Below are 23,362 nucleotides of genomic sequence, written 5' to 3'. Positions count from 1 at the left end.
TCACATTGTTGGCATTGGCATCTACGAGACGTGTGTCAGGATTGGGGGCATTGTCGCACAAGAGCCCCTATTTGATTTTCCAAGAGGATAGAGCTGAGCTCAGAACGCGTCAGCAATTTCTTCCATAGGTTGTGTCGGCTTTTCATATCAAACAACCTTTTGTGGTGCCAGCTGCTTCTGACACCTCGATTTACCTCAAAGTCCTTGGATGTGAGGGATTTGACAAAATATGTGAAGAGAACTTCTCGTCACAGAAAGTCGAATGCTCTGTTTCTCTGACGTCCTAGTGGATGCTGGGTACTCCGTAAGGACCATGGGGAATAGACGGGCTCCGCAGGAGACTGGGCACTCTAAAGAAAAGATTAGGTACTACATCTGGTGTGCACTGGCTCCTCCCTCTATGCCCCTCCTCCAGATCTCAGTTAGAATCTGTGCCCGGCCAGAGCTGGTTGCACACTAGGGGCTCTCCTGAGCTTCCTAGAAAGAAAAGTATTTGTTAGGTTTTTTATTTTCAGTAAGATCTGCTGGCAACAGACTCACTGCTACGTGGGACTTAGGGGAGAGAAGCAAACCTACCTGCTTGCAGCTAGCTTGTGCTTCTAGGTTACTGGACACCATTAGCTCCAGAGGGATCGAACACAGGGCCCGACCTCGATCGTCCGTTCCCGGAGCCGCGCCGCCGTCCCCCTTGCAGAGCCAGAAGACGGAAGAAACCGGAGGAAATCGGCGGCTGAAGACTTCGGTCTTCATTAAGGTAGCGCACAGCACTGCAGCTGTGCGCCATTGCTCCCTATGCACACCACACACTCCGGTCACTGATGGGTGCAGGCCGCTGGGGGGGGGGCGCCCTGGGCAGCAATTAGAGTACCTTACATGGCAAAAAGCACATAATACAGCCTAATAAACTGTATATGTGCATAATCCCCCGTCATAAAAGTATATAAAAAAGCGGGAGAAGTCCGCCGAGAAGGGGGCGGGGCTATTTCACTCAGCACGCCGGCGCCATTTTCTCTTCACAGCTCCGCTGGAAGACAGCTCCCCAGGCTCTCCCCTGCAGTTTCCAGGCTCAAAGGGTAAAAAAGAGAGGGCGGGCACTAAATTTAGGCGCAAACTGAGTATATTAAGCAGCTATAGGGAAAAATCACTTTTGTTAGTGTAAATCCCTGTTTATATAGTGCTGTGGTGTGTGCGGGCATACTCTCTCTCTGTCTCCCTCAGTCAGAGCATTCCCTGTGTGTGTGCGGTGTGTCGGTACGGCTGTGTCGACATGTTTGATGAGGGTTACGTGGAGGCGGAGCAGGAGCCGATAAGTGTGATGTCACCCCCTGCGGGGCCGACACTGGAGTGGATGGATATGTGGAAGGTTTTAACCGACAGTGTCAACTCCTTACATAAAAGGTTTGACGACGTGACAGCCATGGGACAGTCGGCATCTCAGCCCGCGCCTGCCCAGGCGTCTCAGAGGCCATCAGGGGCTCAAAAACGCCCGCTAGCTCAGATGGCAGACACAGATGTCGACACGGAGTCTGACTCCAGTGTCGACGAAGATGAGACAAATGTACAGTCCACAAGGGCCATCCGATGTATGATTACGGCTATGAAAGATGTTTTACACATTTCTGACATAAACCCGGTTACCACAAAAAAGGGTATTATGTTTGGGGGGAAAAAAGCAGCCTGTGACTTTTCCCCCATCTGATGAGTTAAATGAATTGTGTGAGGAAGCATGGTGTTCCCCTGATAAGAAACTAGTAATTTCTAAGAGGTTACTGATGGCGTACCCTTTCCCGCCAACGGATAGGTTACGATGGGAAACGTCCCCTAGGGTGGACAAGGCGCTCACACGCTTATCTAAAAGGGTGGCACTGCCGTCTCAGGATACGGCAGCCTTAAAGGAGCCTGCAGATAGAAAGCAGGAGACTATCCTGAAGTCTGTATATACACACTCAGGTACTATACTAAAACCTGCAATTGCTTCGACATGGATGTGTAGTTCTGCAGCAGCATGGTCTGATACCCTGTCAGACAACATTGATACCCTCGACAGGGACACTATTTTGCTAACTATAGAGCATATAAAGGACGTAGTCTTATATATGAGGGATGCACAGAGGGACATTTGCCGGCTGGCATCCAGAATTAATGCGATGTCCATTTCTGCCAGGAGAGTATTATGGGCTCGGCAGTGGACAGGTGATGCCGATTCTAAAAGGCACATGGAGGTTTTGCCTTATAAGGGTGAGGAATTGTTTGGGGACGGTCTCTCGGACCTTGTATCCACAGCGACAGCTGGGAAGTCGATTTTTTTACCTCACGTTCCCTCACAGCCTAAGAAAGCACCGTATTACCAAGTACAGTCCTTTCGGCCTCGGAAAGGCAAGCGTGTCAGCGGCGCATCCTTTCTGCCCAGAGGCAGGGGAAGAGGAAAGAAGCTGCATCAGACAGCCATTACCCAGGAACAAAAATCCTCCCCTGCTTCCACAAAATCCACCGCATGACGCTGGGGCTCCACAGGTGGAGCCAGGTGCGGTGGGGGCGCGTCTCCGGAACTTCAGCGACCAGTGGGTTCGCTCACAGGTGGATCTCAGGGATACAAGCTGGAGTTCGAGGCGACTCCCCCTCGCCGTTACCTCAAATCAGCCTTGCCAGCCACTCCCAAGGAAAGGGAGGTAGTACTGGCGGCAATTCACAGGCTGTACCTCCAGCAGGTGATAATCAAAGTTCCCCTCCTTCAACAGGGACGGGGTTACTATTCCACAATGTTTGTGAGACCCATTCTAAATTTGAAATCCTTGAACACTTATATAAGGAAGTTCAAGTTCAAAATGGAATCGCTCAGGGCGGTTATTGCAAGCCTGGAAGAGGGGGATTACATGGTATCCCTGGACATCAAGGATGCTTACCTACATGTCCCCATTTACCCACCTCACCAGGTGTGCCTCCGATTTGTGGTACAGGACTGCCATTACCAATTCCAGACGTTGCCGTTTGGTCTGTCCACGGCACCGAGGGTATTTACCAAGGTAATGGCCGAAATGATGATACTCCTTCGAAAGAAGGGAGTTATAATTATCCCGTACTTGGACGATCTCCTTATAAAGGCGAGGTCCAGGGAGCAGTTGTTGGTCGGAGTAGCACTATCTCAGGAAGTACTACAACAGCACGGCTGGATTCTGTATATCCCGAAGTCGCAGCTGGTTCCTACGACGCGTCTGCTGTTCCTGGGTATGATTCTGGACACAGAACAGAAGAAGGTGTTTCTCCCGGAGGAGAAGGCCAAGGAGTTGTCATCTCTGGTCAGAGACCTCCTAAAACCAAAACAGGTGTCGGTGCATCACTGCACGCAAGTCCTGGGAAAGATGGTAGCTTCTTACGAGGCAATTCCATTCGGCAGGTTCCATGCAAGGATCTTTCAGTGGGATCTGTTAAACAAGTGGTCCGGATCGCATCTTCAGATGCATCGGTTGATCACCCTGTCCCCGAGGGCCAGGGTGTCTCTGCTGTGGTGGCTGCAGAGTGCTCATCTACTCGAGGGCCGCAGATTCGGCATACAGGACTGGGTCCTGGTGACCACGGATGCAAGCCTCCGAGGTTGGGGGGCAGTCACGCAGGGAAGAAACTTCCAAGGACATTGGTCGAGTAAGGAAGCTTCCCTATACATAAAGCTTCCTTATACATAAACATTCTGGAACTAAGGGCCATTTACAATGCCCTAAGTCAGGCAAAACCCCTGCTTCAAAACCAACCGGTGCTGATTCAGTCAGACAACATCACGGCGGTCGCCCTTGTAAACCGACAGGGCGGCACAAGAAGCAGGATGGAGATGGCAGAAGCCACAAGGATTCTCCGATGGGCGGAAAATCACGTGATAGCACTGTCAGCAGTGTTCATTCCGGGAGTGGACAACTGGGAAGCAGACTTCCTCAGCAGGCACGACCTCCACCCGGGAGAGTGGGGACTTCATCCAGAAGTCTTCCAGCTGATTGTAAATCGTTGGGAAAGGCCACAGGTGGACATGATAGCGTCCCGCCTCAACAAAAAGCTAAAAAGATATTGCGCCAGGTCGAGGGACCCTCAGGCGATAGCTGTGGACGCTCTAGTGACACCGTGGGTGTACCAGTCGGTTTATGTGTTCCCTCCTCTTCCTCTCATACCAAAGATACTGAGGATAATAAGAAAGAGTGGAGTAAGAACTATACTCATCGTTACGGATTGGCCAAGAAGAACTTGGTACCCGGAACTACAAGAAATGATCTCAGAGGACCCTTGGCCTCTGCCTCTCAGACAGGGCCTGCTACAGCAGGGGCCATGTCTGTTCCAAGACTTACCGCGGCTGCGTTTGACGGCATGGCGGTTGAATGCCGGATCCTGATGGAAAAGGGCATTCCGGTTGAAGTCATTCCTACGCTGATAAAAGCTAGGAAGGATGTGACAGCGAAACATTATCACCGCATATGGCGAAAATATGTGGCTTGGTGTGAGGCTATGAAGGCCCCAACGGAAGAATTTCAGCTGGGTCGATTTCTGCACTTCCTACAGTCAGGAGTGACTATGGGCCTAAAATTGGGATCCATTAAAGTCCAGATTTCGGCCCTGTCTATTTTCTTTCAAAAAGAACTGGCTTCACTGCCTGAAGTTCAGACGTTTGTTAAGGGAGTGCTGCATATTCAGCCCCCTTTTGTGCCCCCAGTGGCACCTTGGGATCTCAACGTTGTGTTGGATTTCCTAAAATCACATTGGTTTGAGCCACTTCAGACTGTGGAGTTGAAATATCTCACGTGGAAAGTGGTCATGCTTTTGGCCTTGGCTTCGGCTAGGCGTGTGTCAGAGTTGGCGGCTTTGTCATGCAAAAGCCCCTATGTGATCTTCCATATGGACAGGGCAGAATTGAGGACTCGTCCCCAATTTCTCCCTAAGGTGGTATCAGCGTTCCATTTGAGCCAACCTATTGTGGTGCCTGCGGCTACTCGGGACTTGGAGGCTTCCAAGTTGCTGGATGTAGTCCGGGCCCTGAAAATCTATGTTTCCAGGACGGCTAGAGTCAGAAAAACTGACTCGCTGTTTATCCTGCATGCACCCAACAAGCTGGGTGCTCCTGCTTCAAAGCAGACTATTGCTCGCTGGATCTGTTGCACGATTCAACTTGCACATTCTGCGGCTGGACTGCCGCATCCTAAATCAGTCAAAGCCCATTCCACGAGGAAGGTGGGCTCTTCTTGGGCGGCTGCCCGAGGGGTCTCGGCTTTACAACTTTGCCGAGCTGCTACCTGGTCGGGATCAAACACGTTTGCAAAATTCTACAAGTTTGATACCCTGGCTGAGGAGGACCTTGAGTTTGCTCATTCGGTGCTGCAGAGTCATCCGCACTCTCCCGCCCGTTTGGGAGCTTTGGTATAATCCCCATGGTCCTTACGGAGTACCCAGCATCCACTAGGACGTCAGAGAAAATAAGATTTTACTCACCGGTAAATCTATTTCTCGTAGTCCGTAGTGGATGCTGGGAGCCCGTCCCAAGTGCGGAATTCTGCAATACTTGTATATAGTTATTGCTTAACTATAGGGTTTTTTGTTCTGAGCCATCAGTTTAATGAGGCTCAGTTGTTGTTCATACTGTTAACTGGGTATAATTATCACAAGTTGTACGGTGTGATTGGTGTGGCTGGTATGAGTCTTACCCTGGATTCCAAATCCTTTCCTAGTAATGTCAGCTCTTCCGGGCACAGTTTCCCTAACTGAGGTCTGGAGGAGGGGCATAGAGGGAGGAGCCAGTGCACACCAGATGTAGTACCTAATCTTTTCTTTAGAGTGCCCAGTCTCCTGCGGAGCCCGTCTATTCCCCATGGTCCTTACGGAGTACCCAGCATCCACTACGGACTACGAGAAATAGATTTACCGGTGAGTAAAATCTTATTTTTTCCTTTATGATCCTAACACAGTTGGGTGTCCTTCTTCTAAGCAGGCAATTTCTTGCTGGATCAGGTTTACGATCCAGCATGCTTATTCTACGGCAGGCTTGTGGTGTCCAAAATATGTTAAGGACCACTCTACTCGTAAAGTGGGTTCTTCCTGGGCGGCTGCTCGGGGTGTCTCGGCTTTACTGCTTTGTCGAGCACCTACTTGGTCAGGGTCGAACACGTTTGCTAAGTTATACAAGTTCGATACTTTGGCCTCTGATTACTTAAAGTTTGGTCAGTCTGTTCTGCAGGAGCCTCAGCACTCTCCCTCCCGTACTGGGAGTTTTGGTACATACCCATGGTACTTAATGGAACCCCAGCATCCTCTAGGACGTAAGAGAAAATAGGATTTTAATTACCTACCGGTAAATCCTTTTCTCGTAGTCCATAGAGGATGCTGGGCGCCCATCCAGTGCTTCGTTTTCCTGCATTGTTGCTTGGTTAAGTATTGGTTCAGCTGTTGCTGTTCCTATTTCATGCTGGTTAGCAGGGTTTCTTCTAGTTCCTGCTGGTTAGTTGCATGCTGGTTAACATTGTTTCTTCATGTTTCATGCTGGTTAGCATGGTTTCTTCATGTTGCATGCTGGTTGGCATGGTTTCTTCATGTTTCATGCGGGTTAGCATGGTTTCTTCATGGTGCATGCTGGTTGGCATGGTTTCTTCATGTTTCATGCGGGTTAGCATGATTTCTTCATGTTGCATGCTGGTTGGCATGGTTTCTTCATGTTTCATGCGGGTTAGCATGGTTTCTTCATGGTGCATGCTGGTTGGCATGGTTTCTTCATGTTTCATGCGGGTTAGCATAATTTCTTCATGTTGCATGCTGGTCAGCATGGTTTTTCAATTCGGTGTGAGCTGGTGGGATTCTCACCACTATCTGTGTATTTACTTCTCTTGAAGTATGTCCGTCTCCTCGGGCACAGTTTCTAGACTGGGTCTGGTAGGAAGGGCATAGAGGGAGGAGCCAGCCCACAATATTAAATGCTTAAAGTGCCCATGGCTCCCAAGGGCCCCGTCTATACCCCATGGTACTAAATGGAACCCCAGCATCCTCTATGGACTACGAGAAAAGGATTTACCGGTAGGTAATTAAAATCCTATTTTAATTAAAGGAATAAATCCTCAGCTACTTTTCATGCATCAAAAGAGTAAAATTCTCTGTTTGAAGTAACTTGGGTAAATCCAGTGAAAAAGTTTCAGATCCATAAGAAGTTGCTCTTTCCTTCCCTTTCCCTCAGGAGGATAGGAAGATATGAGAATACCCACCGATCGTAGACGCATCTGTATCTAGGGGTGGTCTTCTGTATGCCGACTGACGGGATCCCAGCGCACAGTATACCGGCGCCGGGATCCCGACAGCCGGCATACCGACACTTATTCTCCCTCGTGGGGGTCCACGACCCCCCTGGAGGGAGAATAAAATAGTTTGGCACGCGTAGCGCGCCACCGTGCCCGTAGCGTGGCGAGCGTAGCGAGCCCGCAAGGGGCTCATTTGCGCTCGCCACACTGTCTGTAAGCCGGCGGTCGGGCTCCTGGCGCCGGTATGCTGGTCGCCGGGAGCCCGACCGCCGGCATATCGTAGTGAACCCGTATCTAGATTGTCACGTAAAATTATTTTACCTGTCCCAGGCGCAGCCTCCTTAAAGGACTCTGTTGACCGCAAGATTGGGACCTCTCTCAAATCCCTGTACACAGCTGTGGGGATGGCCCAGAGACACACTATAGTTTGTGCATGGATCTGTCGGGCCATTGCAAAATGGTCAGGTAATATAAGTGACGGGTTAGATTCCTTATTCAGGGAAAAAATAATTTTACTCCTACAGCATATACAGGATTCTGCTGGCTTTATGGTGGAGGCCATAAAGGAATTTTGGTTTACTCAATGCACGCACCACTGCTATGGTAGTGTCAGCACGCAGGGGCTTGTGGCTACGCCAGTGGACTGCGGATGCGGATTCCAGGAAAGGTGTGGAATGTCTACCTTTTCACAGGTGAAGCCCTTTTTGGAGATGAACTGGATACGTGGATATCCAAGGCTACGGCGGGTAAGTCTTACATACCTTCCTTCCGCAGCTACCCCGGCTAGAAAGTCCTACACTGCTCCTACTCTGCAGTCCTTTTCGGACAGCGAAGTTTAAAAACAAAACCAAAGGTTCTTCTACAGCTTTTAAAGGCAATAGAGGTAATCCCAGAAAACCAGCAACTGCAGGTTCACAGGAACAGACCTCTGGTTCTGCTTCCTCAAAGCCTTCTGCATGACGGTGGACCACATTGCCTGGAAGACAGGCAGGTGGGAGCCCGACTAAGTTATTTCAGTCACATATGGGCAACATCATGCCAGGATCCCTGGGTCAAAGATCTTATCACCCAGGGTTACAGACTGGAGTTTCAGGAACTTCCATCTCACAGATTCTTCAAATCATGCTTACCAGCTTCTCAAGAAGCAAGTATGACTTTACAGGCAGCGATTCAAAGACTGGTACAGACTCAGGTAATTGTTCCAGTTCCTCTTCAACTGCAAAACAAAGGTTCTTATTCAAACCTGTTTGTGGTACCAAAACCGGACTGTTCGGTAGGGCCCATTTTAAACCTCAAGTCACTGAACCCGTACTTACGGGTGTTCAAATTCAAGATGGAGTCTCTGAAAGCGGTCATCACAGGTCTGGAAGAAGGGGAATTCCTAGTGTCTCTGGATATCAAGGATGCGTACCTTCATATTCCAATTTGGCCGCCTCATCAGGCTTATGTAAGATTTGCATTACAGGACTGTCACTACCAGTTCCAGGCACTGCCATTTGGCCTCTACACAGCACCGAGGGTGTTCACCAAGGTAATGGCAGAAATGATGTTTCTCCTCCGCAAGCAAGGAGTGAACATAGTACCATACCTGGACAATCTGCTGATGAAAGCACCATCCAGGGAGAGGTGGTTGGACAACATTGTCCTCTCAATGCGACTTATCCAGGATCACGGGTGGATTCTGAACCTGCAAAATCTCACCTAGAACCGACACGGGGGTCCTTCCATTGGAAAAGGCATTGGTGATCATTCTAAAACCATTCTAAAACCAACTTGGATATCGGTGCATCTCTGCATTCGCCTCCTGGGGAAGATGGTAGCTTCTTACGAGGCACTGCAGTACGGAAGGTTTCACGAAAGGCCCTTCCAGCTGGATCTGTAGGACAAATGGTCTGGATTGCATCTTCACATGCGCCAGAGGTTACGTCTGTCTCCGTAAGCCAGGATGTCTCTTCTGTGATGGCTTCAGACTTCTCACCTGACTGAAGGCCTAAGGTTCGGGATTCACAATTGGATTCTGCTAACTACAGACGCAAGCCTCAGAGGTTGGGGAGCAGTCACTTTGGGGGAACAGTTCCAAGGAAAAATGGTCAAGTCAGGAGGCCATCTTTTTGATCAGCGTTCTGGAACTAAGGACTATATACAGCGCCCTTCTACAAGTATCGCATCTTCAAGATCACGCCATTCAGGTTCAGTCGGTTAATGTGACAGCGGTAACGTACATAAAAACCAACAGGGCGGAACGAAGAGCAGCGCAGCAATGTCAGAGGTAACAAAGATTCTCCTCTGGGCAGAAAGACTCGCTGTGGCGTTGTCGGCAATCTTCATTCCAGGAGTAGATAACTGGGAAGCGGTCTTCCTCAGCAGACACGACCTCCACCCGCAGGTGTCCGAGTCCTTGACATGTTGGTGAGGAATTCCACAGATCGACACGATGGCCTCTTGTCTCAACAAGAAGCTCTAGCGGTATTGTTACAGGTCGAGAGACCCGCAAGCAGTGGAGGTAGACACCCTGGTGACTCCATGGATCTACCATATGGTGTACGTGTTTCGACCACTTCCATTGATCCCAAGAATTCTCGAAAAGCGTAAAATGGGAAAAGATTCAAGTAAAATCCTCATTGCCCTGGACTGGCCAAGAAGGGCCTGGTATGCGGATCTACTGGAGTTACTCCTGGGAGATCCGTGGCCTCTTCCTCTTCGCGAGGATCTTCTCCAACAGGTGCCGTTTCGTCTATCATGACTTACCACGGCTACGTTTGACGGCATGGAGGTTGAGCGTTAAATTCTAGCCGGACAGGTATTCCGGATAAGGTTATTCCAACCTTGATCCAAGCCAGGAAGGGGATAACGTCTACACTTTACCACCATATTTGGAAAAAATACGTCTCTTTGGTGTGAGAACAGGAAATTTCCTGCAGTGGAATTTCGACTGGGACATTTTCTCATTTTTCTGCAGTCAGGAGTGGATGTGGGCCTAAGTTTGGGCTCCTTAAATGTCCAGATTTCGGCCTTGTCCATTTTCTTCCTGAAACAATTGGCGTCTTTCGGAGGTTCAGACTTTTTTGAAAGGTGTTCTGCACATCAAATCGCCCTTTGTGCCTCCTACGGCACCTAGGGATCTAAACGTGGTGTTGCAGTTCCTGCAGTCGGAATGGTTTGAGCCTTTACAGGATGTTGACGTATAGTTTCTTACGTGGAAGACCGTCACACTGTTTGCCTTGTGTTGAAAATGGGGGCGTTGTCTCACAAGAGCCCCTTTTGATTTTTCATGAGGATGGAGCTGACCTCAGAACTCGTCAGCAATTTCTTCCTAAGGTGGTGTCTGCGGTTCAACCAACCTATTGTGGTTCCGGTGATTATCGACACCTCTGCTACTTCAAAGTCTTTGGATCTTGTGAGAGCTTTGAAGATCCATGTGAAACAGACAGCTCGTCACAGAAAATCGGACTCGCTGTTTGTTCTCTCTGATCCCAATAGAATTGAGTGTCCTGTTTCAAAGCAGTCTATTGCTCGCTGGATCAGGCTTACTATCCAGCATGCTTATTCTACGGCAGGTTTGCCGGTTCCAAAATCTGTACAGGCCCACTCTACTAGGTCTGTAGGTTCTTCCTTGGTGGCTGCCCGGGGCGTCTTGGCTTTACAGCTCTGCCGAGCATCTACTTGGTTAGGTTCGAACATGTTTGCTAAGTTCTGCAAATTCGATACTTTGTCCTCTGAGGACCTTCAGTTTGGTCAATCAGTTCTGCAGGAACCTCAGCACTCTCCCACCCAGTTTGGGAGCTTTGGTGCATCCCCATGGTACTAATGTAGACCCCAGTATCCTCTAGGACGTAAGCGAAAATTGCATTTTAATTTCCTACCGGTAAATCTTTTTCTCGTAGTCCATAGAGGATACTGGGCGTCAGCCCGGTGTTTCGTTTTTCTGCACTTTTACTTGGTTAAGTATTGTTGTTGTTGGTTCGGCCGTTGCTGTTCTTGTTCTAGTTTGGTTAACTTGGCTTTCCTCTTATTGTGTGTGCTGGTTCGAATCTCACTACTGTTCAGTTAAATCCTTCTCTCGAAGTATGTCCGTCTCCCGGGCATAGTTTCTAGACTGAGTCTGGTAGGAGGGGTATAGAGGGAGGATCCAGCCAACACTAATAATTTCTTAAAGTGCCCATGGTTCCTAGTGGACCCGTCTATACCCCATGGTACTAATGTGGACACCAGTATCCTCTACGGACTACGAGAAAAGGATTTACCGGTAGGTAATTAAAATCCTATTTTTTGCAACTGTTTTGGTCACCTCCTTTAAGTAGAAATGAAACTTGGACGTTAGAGACAGACAGGCTGGGGATTTATTTTATTGTTACTGAATTTTTGTTTTCATTAATTTAAATGTACAATAAAACTAGCTGCAGTCTGAGGACCTGATTTGGAAATGCACGCAAGTTGCAATGCACATGATCTTGCGGATTTTGGCATACTGCGCATGCACCTAAGAAACAAATAGGCTTTTACACATGAGCCGGATTAGGTATATGTGCACGGATGTTCTCCAGTGCATATGGATTAAAGGAGCACACTATAGGCGGAATTCAATGGTTTACTGGCGCCTGATCTCCTGTCTAAAGTGATGGGAGATCAAGGAGCAATATTTAATTGTTCCACCTTATCTCACTGATTGTACCCATATCAGTCGGATTTAGCCGCATAAAGCGGAAAAACCCCGCCTATACGAATGGGCGATATGCAAAAAGTCCTGTTTGGGGACAACGAGCTGAGATGTAGTTCTCACGCCTGCCGGCAGAAACATTTGAATAGCTGAGTGCGTGGACCCACGATAACAATTGAATTTCCCCTATTTGTGAAATGGGTGTTTCTGGGCGGTAAATGTCTCGTGGAAGTGTCTTGGGCGTGTACAGTATGTCGGCCTCCATGCTCAATCATAGATTGTGGACCGAATTGGACCCTTTTCAGACTAATCTTTTGCACCCAGCATGGGAGAGGGGGTGCACATCTAAATACTAATGATATGGATGAAAAAGCAGTTGGCTAGATATGCTTCCATATGCAGATGTCCAGCTTTTTAGTGTGCACAGGCAGATTCTTGCAAGTAACATAAGGGAGTGTGTGGGCTACCATGGCCAACTGGCTGCAGATACGTCCGACTCAGAATCGCGTTCTGATTGTACCCAAACAGCCGGACGTTTTTGTCTCAACGAGTACTGTAGCTGCTTTATTACAGTGTTCCACCATTCCATTATTTAATATAAGGAACTAATGAGACATTTGTTACTGTAGATGAATAAGCCACCTTTACATATTGCTAAGAGCATCTCTGCTATAATCATGTTTGTACAATACATAGTCATATATACAGTGGTCATATGAATGGAAGAAGCTTTTAACTATTGTTTTTCATTCAGACAATATGCTGTTATTACTTTTGTTTTTCATTTCAATGCAGGTCTGACTCTTACTGAGAATTTGGCTAATTTAAATACTCAAGGAAATGCGAAAATGATACAGAAAGCCAAAAACCTAAAAGATGAACTGAATTCTTTACTTGGGAATGATGGAATTCTTCTGTACCCTTCGCATCCCAAGATCGCCCCAAAACACCATGAACCGATTGCAATGCCGTTCAATTTTGCATATACTGGTTAGTACATTGTTGATGCTAAATGTTAACTTGGGAAGTGGTAGACAAAATTTAGGTGCCACTTTTCACAGTGGTACTTTACTAAACAAATGGCAGCTCAGTGATCAGCTGCCATCAGCAGTGCATTTATACCTGGTAAAATTATTTGAGAGGTTGCATAGTGAATCCTAAAAAGAAAGGCATTTTGTGCAGCTGTTGAAGCTCAACAGGTCAATGTAAAAAACAATAGTTTGTACAGTCTCTGCACAGCTCAGAACTTAACTCTTCCACTGCGATGATCAGGCCCGGAGCTGACGTCAGGATCCCTCCCTTCAAATGCCTGGACACGACTGCAATTTCACGGACACTCCCTGGAAATGGTCAGTTGACTCCCACAAACGGCCTCCTCCTGTCAATCTTCCCCTGCTAAACTGCACACTAGTACCAAACTATGCAGGAGGTGTTATTCACACTCTAACATGACATGGAAACCCACAGGATAAGAGGCTATGGGGTATATGCAATTGCGGTCAAATTGCCGCAAATGTCGAAAAACGGGGCATTTTCGACACAAAAAAAATATTCGATAATGCAATACAGTACTTTTCGACAAAAAAACTGACACTTCAGATTCGACAGTTGTCAAATTCGACAGTTGTCAAATTCGACATGTCTGCAATGGTAAAAATGCGGCGTTTCGACAAAAGTATATTCAATTGAAGAATGTCGATTCTGATAATGTCAATTATTACCTTTAAACATTAAGCTATATTCTATTACGGACTAAATACGCTATTGGCGCACTGAGTACTGTAAGGGTACGCACTTAGCGTAGCAGACGCTAGGCCGTGGGCGCGACGCACGAGCGACCCGTACGCTCACGGACTCACGCTTAGTATCGAGCACGCTATAGGCGTCCCGAGTACCGTACTGCTACGCTATTGGCGTAGCGGACGCTGCGCCGTGAGAGTGAGACACGAGCGGCGCAGACGCTCACAGAATGTTACACAGTAAACCTTATTAACAACACACAGTAAGGGTATGCTTATACTCTAAACCTTGGCAATGTAATTGTTATGCACACCAGTGCCTGCAGGAAAGTACTGGTGTCAGAACTATTATGCACTCCAGTGCCTGCAGGAATGTACTGGTGTTTGAACTGTTATGCAAAACAAATGGACTCACAGACAGACTGGGGAATATGACATAACGTACACAGAAGGTGATAGGGTAACAAAATACACACAAAGTGAACAGAGAAGCCCAGAGGCTAAGGAACTGGGTATCTCCCTTGTATTAGAAATGCTCAGATGGGAAAAGCAAGATGTTGTGTTTTAATACGTAGAGAACCCGAAATGCTGTTGCTAAGGGCAACAGCAAAACCCTAAAGGGTTACCAACGGGTGTGGCAGTAAACTCCTTAGTCAGAGATGGAATGATAGACACAAGGAGAGTCTCCACAATCCTAATTCTCACTTGCAGTGCACAGGTTCAGCTTACTGCCACTAAACTGACCCCCGACACCTAGCACAGTGAGACAGGATTAGACAGGCAAGTCTTAGAATACAGCCGCAAACTTGCTAAGTTCACAGAGTAATAACAGAACCCCAGCAAGCTAAACGACTGACTCCAGTCTTACTGCTAGGTCTGGATTGGCAGAGTGTAATACCAAATCCCCAGGCCTATTTGCAGTAAGCAACAAACAAATACAAAGCTACACAGTACTGGTTAACTTTCAGGAACTGACTAACCAACAAAGATTCAGCAGCATCTGCTTACCCTGAGAAGAGGCCTTATAAAGCAGGTGCTGTCCACGCCCCACTCAGACCTCACAGACTGTGAGCACAAAAACCAGCACCGGATCCCCTGCCGTGCACAGAGCCTATAACCACTGCACAGCAAAAGACCCGAACCGGAGTATCAGCTGCGCTCAGGTTACTCCGCTAGCACTTGTCTCCCGGTTGCCATGACGACGTGGCAGCACAGGGCAGGAGACCCTAACAGTACCCCCCCTCTGACGAGGGGTCAAAGAACCCCTACCACCGGGTTTATCGGGGAACTGCGAGAAGAAAGAGCGTATCAGTCTGGGGGCATGAAGATCACAACTGCGCACCCACGACCGCTCCTCCGGGCCATACCCCTTCCAGTGCACCAAAAATGACAGCCGACCCCGAACCACCTTGGAGTCAAGAATCCTTTCAACAACAAACTCCCTCTGGCCACGTATCAGAAGAGGGGAAGGTCTTCCACTGGAAGAAGGATTACTAATCGCCCGTTTTAAAAGGGAACAATGAAATGTTTTATTGATACCCAAAGAACGGGGCAGATCTAACTGAAATGCCACCGGATTGATAACCCTGGTGATCTTATAAGGGCCGATGAACCGGGGGCCTAACTTATGAGATGGCTGTCTCAACTTCAAATTCTTGGTAGACAACCAGACGAAGTCTCCTAATTTGAAGCTGCAGGGTCTTTTCCGCTTATCAAAAACCCTTTTGGTCACTAATGACACAGACACAAGGGCTTTCTTCACTTTCCGCCAAATACCTCTAAGGACCGCCAATTCGCCCTGAAACACTCTGTTCCCTTAGTACCCTTGGCATCGGAAATTGAGATTTGTGGGTTAAACGGGGAACCATTATCCCAAGGTAAAATTACCTCTTGCACTAGCCAGATTTCTTTGTTTATTGGAGCCACACACTCTGAAAAATTGTCCTTTTATGTGACTGTCTGTACTTTTGCCCCATTGGTGTTGGGGTTACCCTGGTTAAGGGCCCACAATCCTCAATTTGACTGGGTCTCTGGGGAGATTCTTAGTTGGGGTACTGATTGTTTCAGGAGTTGCTTGAGCCTTCCAGTCAGGCTCTCGCAGCTAAGTTTGCCAGGATTGCCAGGGTGTTATGCAGATTTTGCGGACGTGTTCTCCAAAAAAGTTGCAGAGGTACTACCTCCCCATCGCCCCTATGACTGTGCCATTGATTTGTTGCCAAATGCTAAGCTTCCCAAGAGCAGGTTGTACTCCCTGTCACGTCCTGAGACTCAGGCTATGGCAGAGTACATTCAGGAGAACTTGGCTAAGGGATTTATCAGACCTTCACAGTCTCCAGTTGGGTCGGGGTTCTTCTTCGTGGGTAAAAAGGACGGTTCGTTGCGACCCTGCATCGACTTCAGGGAATTGAACCGTATCACGATTAAAAACTCATACCCACTGCCTCTCATTTCGGTCTTGTTTGACCAGCTTCGTACTGCCACCATTTTTTCTAAGATTGACCTACGCGGTGCGTACAATCTAATCCGAATAAGAGAGGGGGATGAATGGAAGACTGCCTTTAATACCCACTCAGGGCATTATGAATATTTGGTGATGCCTTTTGGGCTCTGTAATGCCCCGGCAGTCTTCCAGGATTTCATGAATGATGTGCTCAGGGAATATTTGGATAGATTCTTAGTTGTATACTTAGATGACATCCTAATCTTCTCCCATTCCCTGGAGGAACATCGGAAGCATGTACGCTTAGTCCTCCAGAAACTCAGAGACCACCGGCTTGGGGCGAAGCTGGAGAAGTGCGAATTTGAAGTTCAGCAAATCGCATTTCTAGGATATATTATCTCCCCAGAAGGTTTCCAAATGGAGGGTTCCAAGGTACAGGCAGTCCTGGATTGGGTGCAGCCCACTAGTTTGAAGGCGCTTCAGCGTTTCCTGGGCTTTGCGAATTTTTATAGACGATTTATCGCTGGATTTTCGTCTATAGTGGCGCCCTTGGTGGCACTCACTAAGAAAGGGGCGGATGTTGCTCACTGGTCTTGTGAGGCTAAAGCGGCTTTTGCCCGTCTCAAAAGGGCATTTGTTTCGGCCAAGGTGCTGCGACACCCAGATCCAGAGCGTCCTTTTGTGGTGGAGGTGGATGCCTCTGAGATGGGTATTGGGGCAGTGCTTTCTCAGATGGGAGTGTCTGATAATCGCCTTCATCCCTGTGCTTACTTTTCCCGTAAATTTTCGCCTGCCGAGATGAATTATGACGTCTGCTGTCTCCTCCGCGTCTTCTCACGCGAGGAGAGGCGGGTAGCTCCAATCTGCATAGGCTCCTCGGAAAATTCCTCAGAATCTGAGGTTCCCTTGGGAAGGAAAGAAATCTCAGTCTCCCTTTCAAGCCTACGCTCTCTCAGCCGTCTATCCACCCGGATGGATAACTGCATGAGCTGATCCAAGCTATCAGTCAAGGGATATTGTACCAGTTGGTCCTTTATCTGGTTAGAAAGACCTCTTCGGTACTGGTGTCTCAGGGCTGGGTCATTCCACTGGGTATCATGGGCCAACCTCCGAAACTCCGTACAGTAAACCTCAACTGGCCTTCGCCCTTGCTTAAGGATCGAAATCTGAGCCTCGGCTGAGGCCGTCTTGTCAGGGTCATCATACAACATGCCCAGTGCCGTAAAAAAAGCATCAACACTTTTAAGCGACGGACAGTCAGGCTGCAACCCATATGCCCAGACCTGTGGGTCTCCTTGTAGCAAGGAAATCACTATGCCCACCCGCTGAATCTCCGACCCAGAAGACTGAGGCCTAAGCCGGAAGTATAGCTTGCAGCTCTCCTTGAAACAAAAGAACTGCGAGCGATCTCCAGAAAAACGATCCGGGAGATTTACTTTCGGCTCCTTAACCCCTGCAGGTGCTGCTGCGGGAGCTCCGCCAGCAGCCTGGGAGGTGTGCATTTTAATGGACAAATCATTAAATTGTCGAGTCAGGACCTGCACCTGATCGACCACCTGTTGCAACGTATTTTGAGGGGTATGCTCCATATTCCCACAAAATTTCAACAGGAGTATTAGGCTGCTGAATATGTTATGCACACCAGTGCCTGCAGGAAAGTACTGGTGTCAGAACTATTATGCACTCCAGTGCCTGCTGGAATGTACTGGTGTTTGAACTGTTATGCAAAACAAATGGACTCACAGACAGACTGGGGAATATGACATAACGTACACAGAAGGTGATAGGGTAACAAAATACACACAAAGTGAACAGAGAAGCCCAGAGGCTAAGGAACTGGGTATCTCCCTTGTATTAGAAATGCTCAGATGGGAAAAGCAAGATGTTGTGTTTTAATACGTAGAGAACCCGAAATGCTGTTGCTAAGGGCAACAGCAAAACCCTAAAGGGTTACCAACGGGTGTGGCAGTAAACTCCTTGGTCAGAGATGGAATGATAGACACAAGGAGAGTCTCCACAATCCTAATTGTCACTTGCAGTGCACAGGTTCAGCTTACTGCCACTAAACTGACCCCTGACACCTAGCACAGTGAGACAGGATTAGACAGGCAAGTCTTAGAATACAGCCGCAAACTTGCTAAGTTCACAGAGTAATAACAGAACCCCAGCAAGCTAAACGACTGACTCCAGTCTTACTGCTAGGTCTGGATTGGCAGAGTGTAATACCAAATCCCCAGGCCTATTTGCAGTAAGCAACAAACAAATACAAAGCTACACAGTACTGGTTAACTTTCAGGAACTGACTAACCAACAAAGATTCAGCAGCATCTGCTTACCCTGAGAAGAGGCCTTATAAAGCAGGTGCTGTCCACGCCCCACTCCGACCTCACAGACTGTGAGCACAAAAACCAGCACCGGATCCCCTGCCGTGCACAGAGCCTATAACCACTGCACAGCAAAAGACCCGAACCGGAGTATCAGCTGCGCTCAGGTTACTCCGCTAGCACTTGTCTCCCGGTTGCCATGACGACGTGGCAGCACAGGGCAGGAGACCCTAACAGTAATACTACAATGATGTAACGCTTATTAGCCTTGATAATATGTAAGCTGTTTGAGCGATTGAGACGCTAAGAAAACCCTCTACAGCAGGCCTGGCCAACCTGTGGCTCTCCAGCTGTTGTGAAACTACAAATCCCAGCATGCCCTGCCACAGTTTTGCTATTAGGGAATGCAAAAGTTGTGGCAGGGAATGCTGGGATGTGTAGTTTTACAACATCTGGAGAGCCACAGGTTGGCCAGGCCTGCTCTACAGTAACTAGTGAAAACACAAGACCTGGTTTGGATTTAAAAACCACTCCGGCTCTAACACCTTCGTGGATGATTCTTTAGAGTAAAAAGGGAAAAAACAGTACAGCTTATACACTACAAATCTAACATAGAAATCTAAACAGAATAACAAGGAATAATATGAACAATAGCGAAGCGATCGCAAACAGAGAACAAATGGCAAACACAAAGGATAACAAAATGGCTACAGAGAAACTTACACACGTGGGAATGATTTGTAAGCGCGTCCTGGATCCAGCCCTCAGCATTCAATGAGAAAGCCTTTCAGAGAGAGTGAGTGAGTGGCCCAGGCAATGGTGGTCCTTATATACACAGCATACAGTAACAATACAATGGTCCCTATAATCTCATTGTTCATTGGACACAGGAATGTGTCTCTGCATTATAACAAAAGGTCATAGGTGGGTTCGAACAGGTGGGCTGTGTCTTTCTCCAACTGCTCAGGTGGGAGGTATCCTCAGGATTCCCGCCGCATGGATAATGAACAGCAAATACAGTAAATGTCTATAAACTACTTTTGTACATAACTATACGCTGGATCAAACAATCTCTTCCTAACCAACACCGAAATGTTACTATTAAAATACTCTACAGCTGGATACTAGACACCACCGTTCAACCTTTATCTGACCCTTCCTATCATGCAAAGAGGAATCTCTCTGTCCAAGAACCGTTTAAACTAAACATACTTGCTGACATTGTTAAGGGGAATATTATCTATAAAACACACTATATGGGTTAAATATGTTGCGATCGAGTGGCTCGCTAGACGCTTACAAACTCTGCCGTAAATACACATCTCCATGCGCAGGAGACGTTGGAGCGTCCCTTACGCAACCTGAGGGGATGCGTACGCACGGGGAGTGGGTGCACGAGCAGCGGGCATGTGCATTGGGGTTAGTACAAGATATGTGAATCATGATATTTTTCGACTTTGACAGTCCACCATTTGGCAGTCACCAATAATTGCCACTATCTGAACAATTAAGCAGAAAAATACATATTACCATGAACTATCTATTTATGATTGGGAGTAGGGAGGAGAGGAGAAGGTGGGAAATGTATGACCTAGTGGAATAGTAAAAAGCATGTATGTATGAAATCCATGTCTGAGGGGTCATGTATCATCGTGCCGTACATGTTCTAAAATAAGCTTCGAGGTATTGCGAAGTATACATTGATTCCTTCTTATCCCGTATTAAGGGTCTGTAAGTGGGCTAACAAACTCTACCGAGCTCTTTTCGGCTTTTAGTTCCAACAAATGGGGTGCACATTAGTTGATGATACATGAAGGGGGGAAATATGTGAGTGCTAATATATGTGTCTACTATCACTGACCTGGTCGGAGGGTGTTGTGGACTCGGGGCTTCTTCCGGTGACCGGGAAGAGGAACCGCTACTGGGTCGCAGTAGAGATGGCCGGATGTAGGTCTTCCTCATACAGGATGAAGACGGTAAGCAGGAAGCACGGAGGAATGCTTGAAGGTCTCCTGGAAAACAAGACTTGTAAAAGTGCTGAGGTACAGAGGTGCTGGTGATATTGAGGTGCTGAAGGCACAGAGGTGCTGAAGGCACAGAGGTGCTGAGGCACTGAGGTGCTGGAGGCACAGAGGTGCTGAGGTGCTGGAGGCACAGAGGTGCTGAGGCACTGAGGTGCTGGAGGCACAGAGGTGCGTAGAGGCGCTCGGGCGCTGAGGAACGGAGGTGCGTGATGGCACTCGGGCGCTTGGAGGCACGGAGGTGCTGAGGCACTGAGGTGCTGGAGGCACAGAGGTGCTGGAGGTGCTGAGGCACTGAGGTGCTGGAGGCACAGAGGTGCTGGAGGTGCTGAGGCACTGAGGTGCTGGAGGCACAGAGGTGCTGAAGGCACAGAGGTGCGTAGAGGCGCTCAGGCGCTGAGGCACGGAGGTGCGTGATGGCGCTCGGGCGCTTGGAGGCACAGAGGTGCGTAGAGGCGCTCGGGCGCTTGGAGGCACGGAGGTGCGTGATGGCGCTCGGGCGCTTGGAGGCACGGAGGTGCTGAGAGGCACGGAGGTGCTTGGGAACGCTGAGATGCTGGAAACACAGATATGCTTGGAAGCACTGTGGTAACAGGAACAAGGGAGCTCTGGAGATCACGGTTTCTGACAGGCAGAATTGATGATACACAGGCGCCGGATCTCTGCTCGGCGTCTGGCTTTAAACCTCCCGCCTTTGCCTGATTGGCGGAGCGGGCAGATGACGTCAGCCCCGCTCCGCCTACCTAGTCCCAGTCAACATGGCGGTGCCCTCGCTCCGGGAAGCCGCCGGAGAGACCCGCCGACCCGACGCCGGACCCCCGAGACCGCCGGAGGAGAGAGACGCCAGGCCATCCAGGACACCCGCAGAGGCAAGCGCGGCCGCCGCTGCCCGCGAGGTGTGACAGTACCCCCTCCTCCAGGAGTGGCCCCTGGACACTTTCCGGGCTTAGTTGGATGTCTGGAATGGAAGATCCGAACCAGTCGGGGAGCCATTACCTCAGTAGCATTGATCCATCTTCTCTCTTCAGGACCATAACCTTTCCACTCTACCAAGTACTGTAGTTTTTTATGAAGATAACGAGAGTCAAGAATAGCTTTGATTTCAAATTCTGTCCCAGCTTCAGACACTATAGTAGTTGGCCTAGGAGACGCTGAGTGGAACCGATTCAGAATGAGGGGGCGGAGAAGAGAGACGTGGAAGGAGTTTGGAATTCGAAGGTGGGAAGGCAACTCCAATTTGCAAACGACCGGGTTTAAGACTTGCAGCACTGAGAAAGGACCAATGAACCTTGGGGCAAATTTCATAGTAGGTACTTTCAAACTAAGATTGCGGGTAGAGAGCCATACCTTATCACCAACCTTATATTGAGGAGCTGCTCGTCGCTTCCTATCCGCAAAGAATTTATAGCGACCGGAAACTCTCTTAAGATTGGCATGAACTCGACTCCAGATTTGGGCGAAATGTCGGAGAGTTGAAGCTGCAGCAGGAACTTCTTCTGGAGGACAAATGGGCAACTCCGGAACTTGGGGATGAAATCCATAATTAATAAAGAATGGAGACTCACCAGTTGAAGAATGATATAGATGGTTGTGGGCAAACTCAGCCCAAGGCAACAACTCCACCCAGTTATCTTGAGAAGGGGAAAGGTAAACACGGAGAAAAGTCTCTAGATCCTGATTGACGCGTTCAGTTTGCCCATTAGTCTGTGGATGGTAAGCAGAAGAGAACTTGAGTTTAATTTGTAGAGTTGAACAGAGGGCTCTCCAGAATCTTGCTGTAAACTGTACTCCCCGATCTGAGACTATTTCCAGAGGTAACCCGTGCAGGCGGAAATGCTCCTGGATAAATAACAGGGCCAACTTGGAAGCGGATGGTAATCCGGTCAACGGAACAAAATGTGCCATCTTAGAGAATCGGTCAATGATCACCCAAATGGTGTTATGACCCTTAGGGAGAGGTAATTCAGTAACAAAGTCCATCGAGATATGAGTCCAAGGCCTTTTAGGAATGGATAAAGGATGCAACAAACCCGCAGGCGGCAGACGTGGAGTTTTGTGCTGAGCACATTGAGGACACGAATTGACATACTCTTGAACATCTTTTTTCATAGTGTCCCACCAGTATGATCTTCGCAGAAATTCCCACATTTTCTGAACTCCCGGATGACCAGAAAACTTAGAAGTGTGAGCCCACTGCAACAGTTTCGGTCGAAATTTAACTGGTACCGACATTCTTCCAGGAGGAGGGCCCAACCTAGTGGGAGCTGCAGAAATAGAGATGGGACTAAGGATTAATGCCTTCTCCATTGTATTCTCCTCATCCGAAGCCATCACTGAACGGGATAGGGCATCCGCCGTGGTATTAAGAGTTCCAGCCCGATACTTGATGATAAAGGAAAATCTGGCAAAGAAGAGCGCCCATCTTGCCTGATGGGGATTCAAACATTGGGCCGTCTTTAGATACAGTAAATTCTTGTGATCCGTAAAAATTGTAATTAAGTGTTTAGCACCCTCCAGAAGATATCTCCATTCTTCTAATGCAGATTTAATTGCCAGTAGCTCTTTGTCTCCAATGGTGTAATTTAATTCAGCAGGGGAGAACTTGCGAGAATTAAACCCACACGGATGCAACTTCCCATCTGAGGCGTACTGCGAAAGTACAGCACCTATGCCTACCGTGGAAGCATCAACCTCCAGAAAGAATGGTTTTAGGAAATCTGGCTGCTGAAGTACGGGAGCGGATATAAAGGCTGTCTTCAGCTGTTTGAATGCTGCTACTGCTTCAGAAGGCCAATTGCTTGGGTCAGCCCCTTTCTTAGTCAGAGCCGTAATAGGTGCCACGATAGTAGAGAAACCTCTTATAAATTTCCGATAATAATTTGCGAATCCTAGAAATCGTTGCACTGCTTTCAAGGAAAGAGGTTGAGT

General features: G+C 48.3%; 1 protein-coding gene across 1 annotated transcript in view; it reads left to right on the top strand.

Moving 5' to 3' along the window:
- Positions 1-23,362, top strand: part of FAAH2 (fatty acid amide hydrolase 2) — a 376,430-nt gene that overhangs the window by 325,371 nt on the left and 27,697 nt on the right. Inside the window, exon 9 of the mRNA XM_063936990.1 lies at positions 12,706-12,900. Coding sequence (XP_063793060.1) covers positions 12,706-12,900 — 195 coding nt within the window. The remainder of the gene's footprint in view (positions 1-12,705; positions 12,901-23,362) is intronic.

This window comes from Pseudophryne corroboree, chromosome 8, assembly GCF_028390025.1.
Source record: "Pseudophryne corroboree isolate aPseCor3 chromosome 8, aPseCor3.hap2, whole genome shotgun sequence".
In the NCBI taxonomy this organism is placed as follows: Eukaryota; Metazoa; Chordata; class Amphibia; order Anura; family Myobatrachidae; genus Pseudophryne; species Pseudophryne corroboree.
Note: the sequence above shows the minus strand (reverse complement) of the source record. Positions and strands in the feature narration are given on the sequence as shown.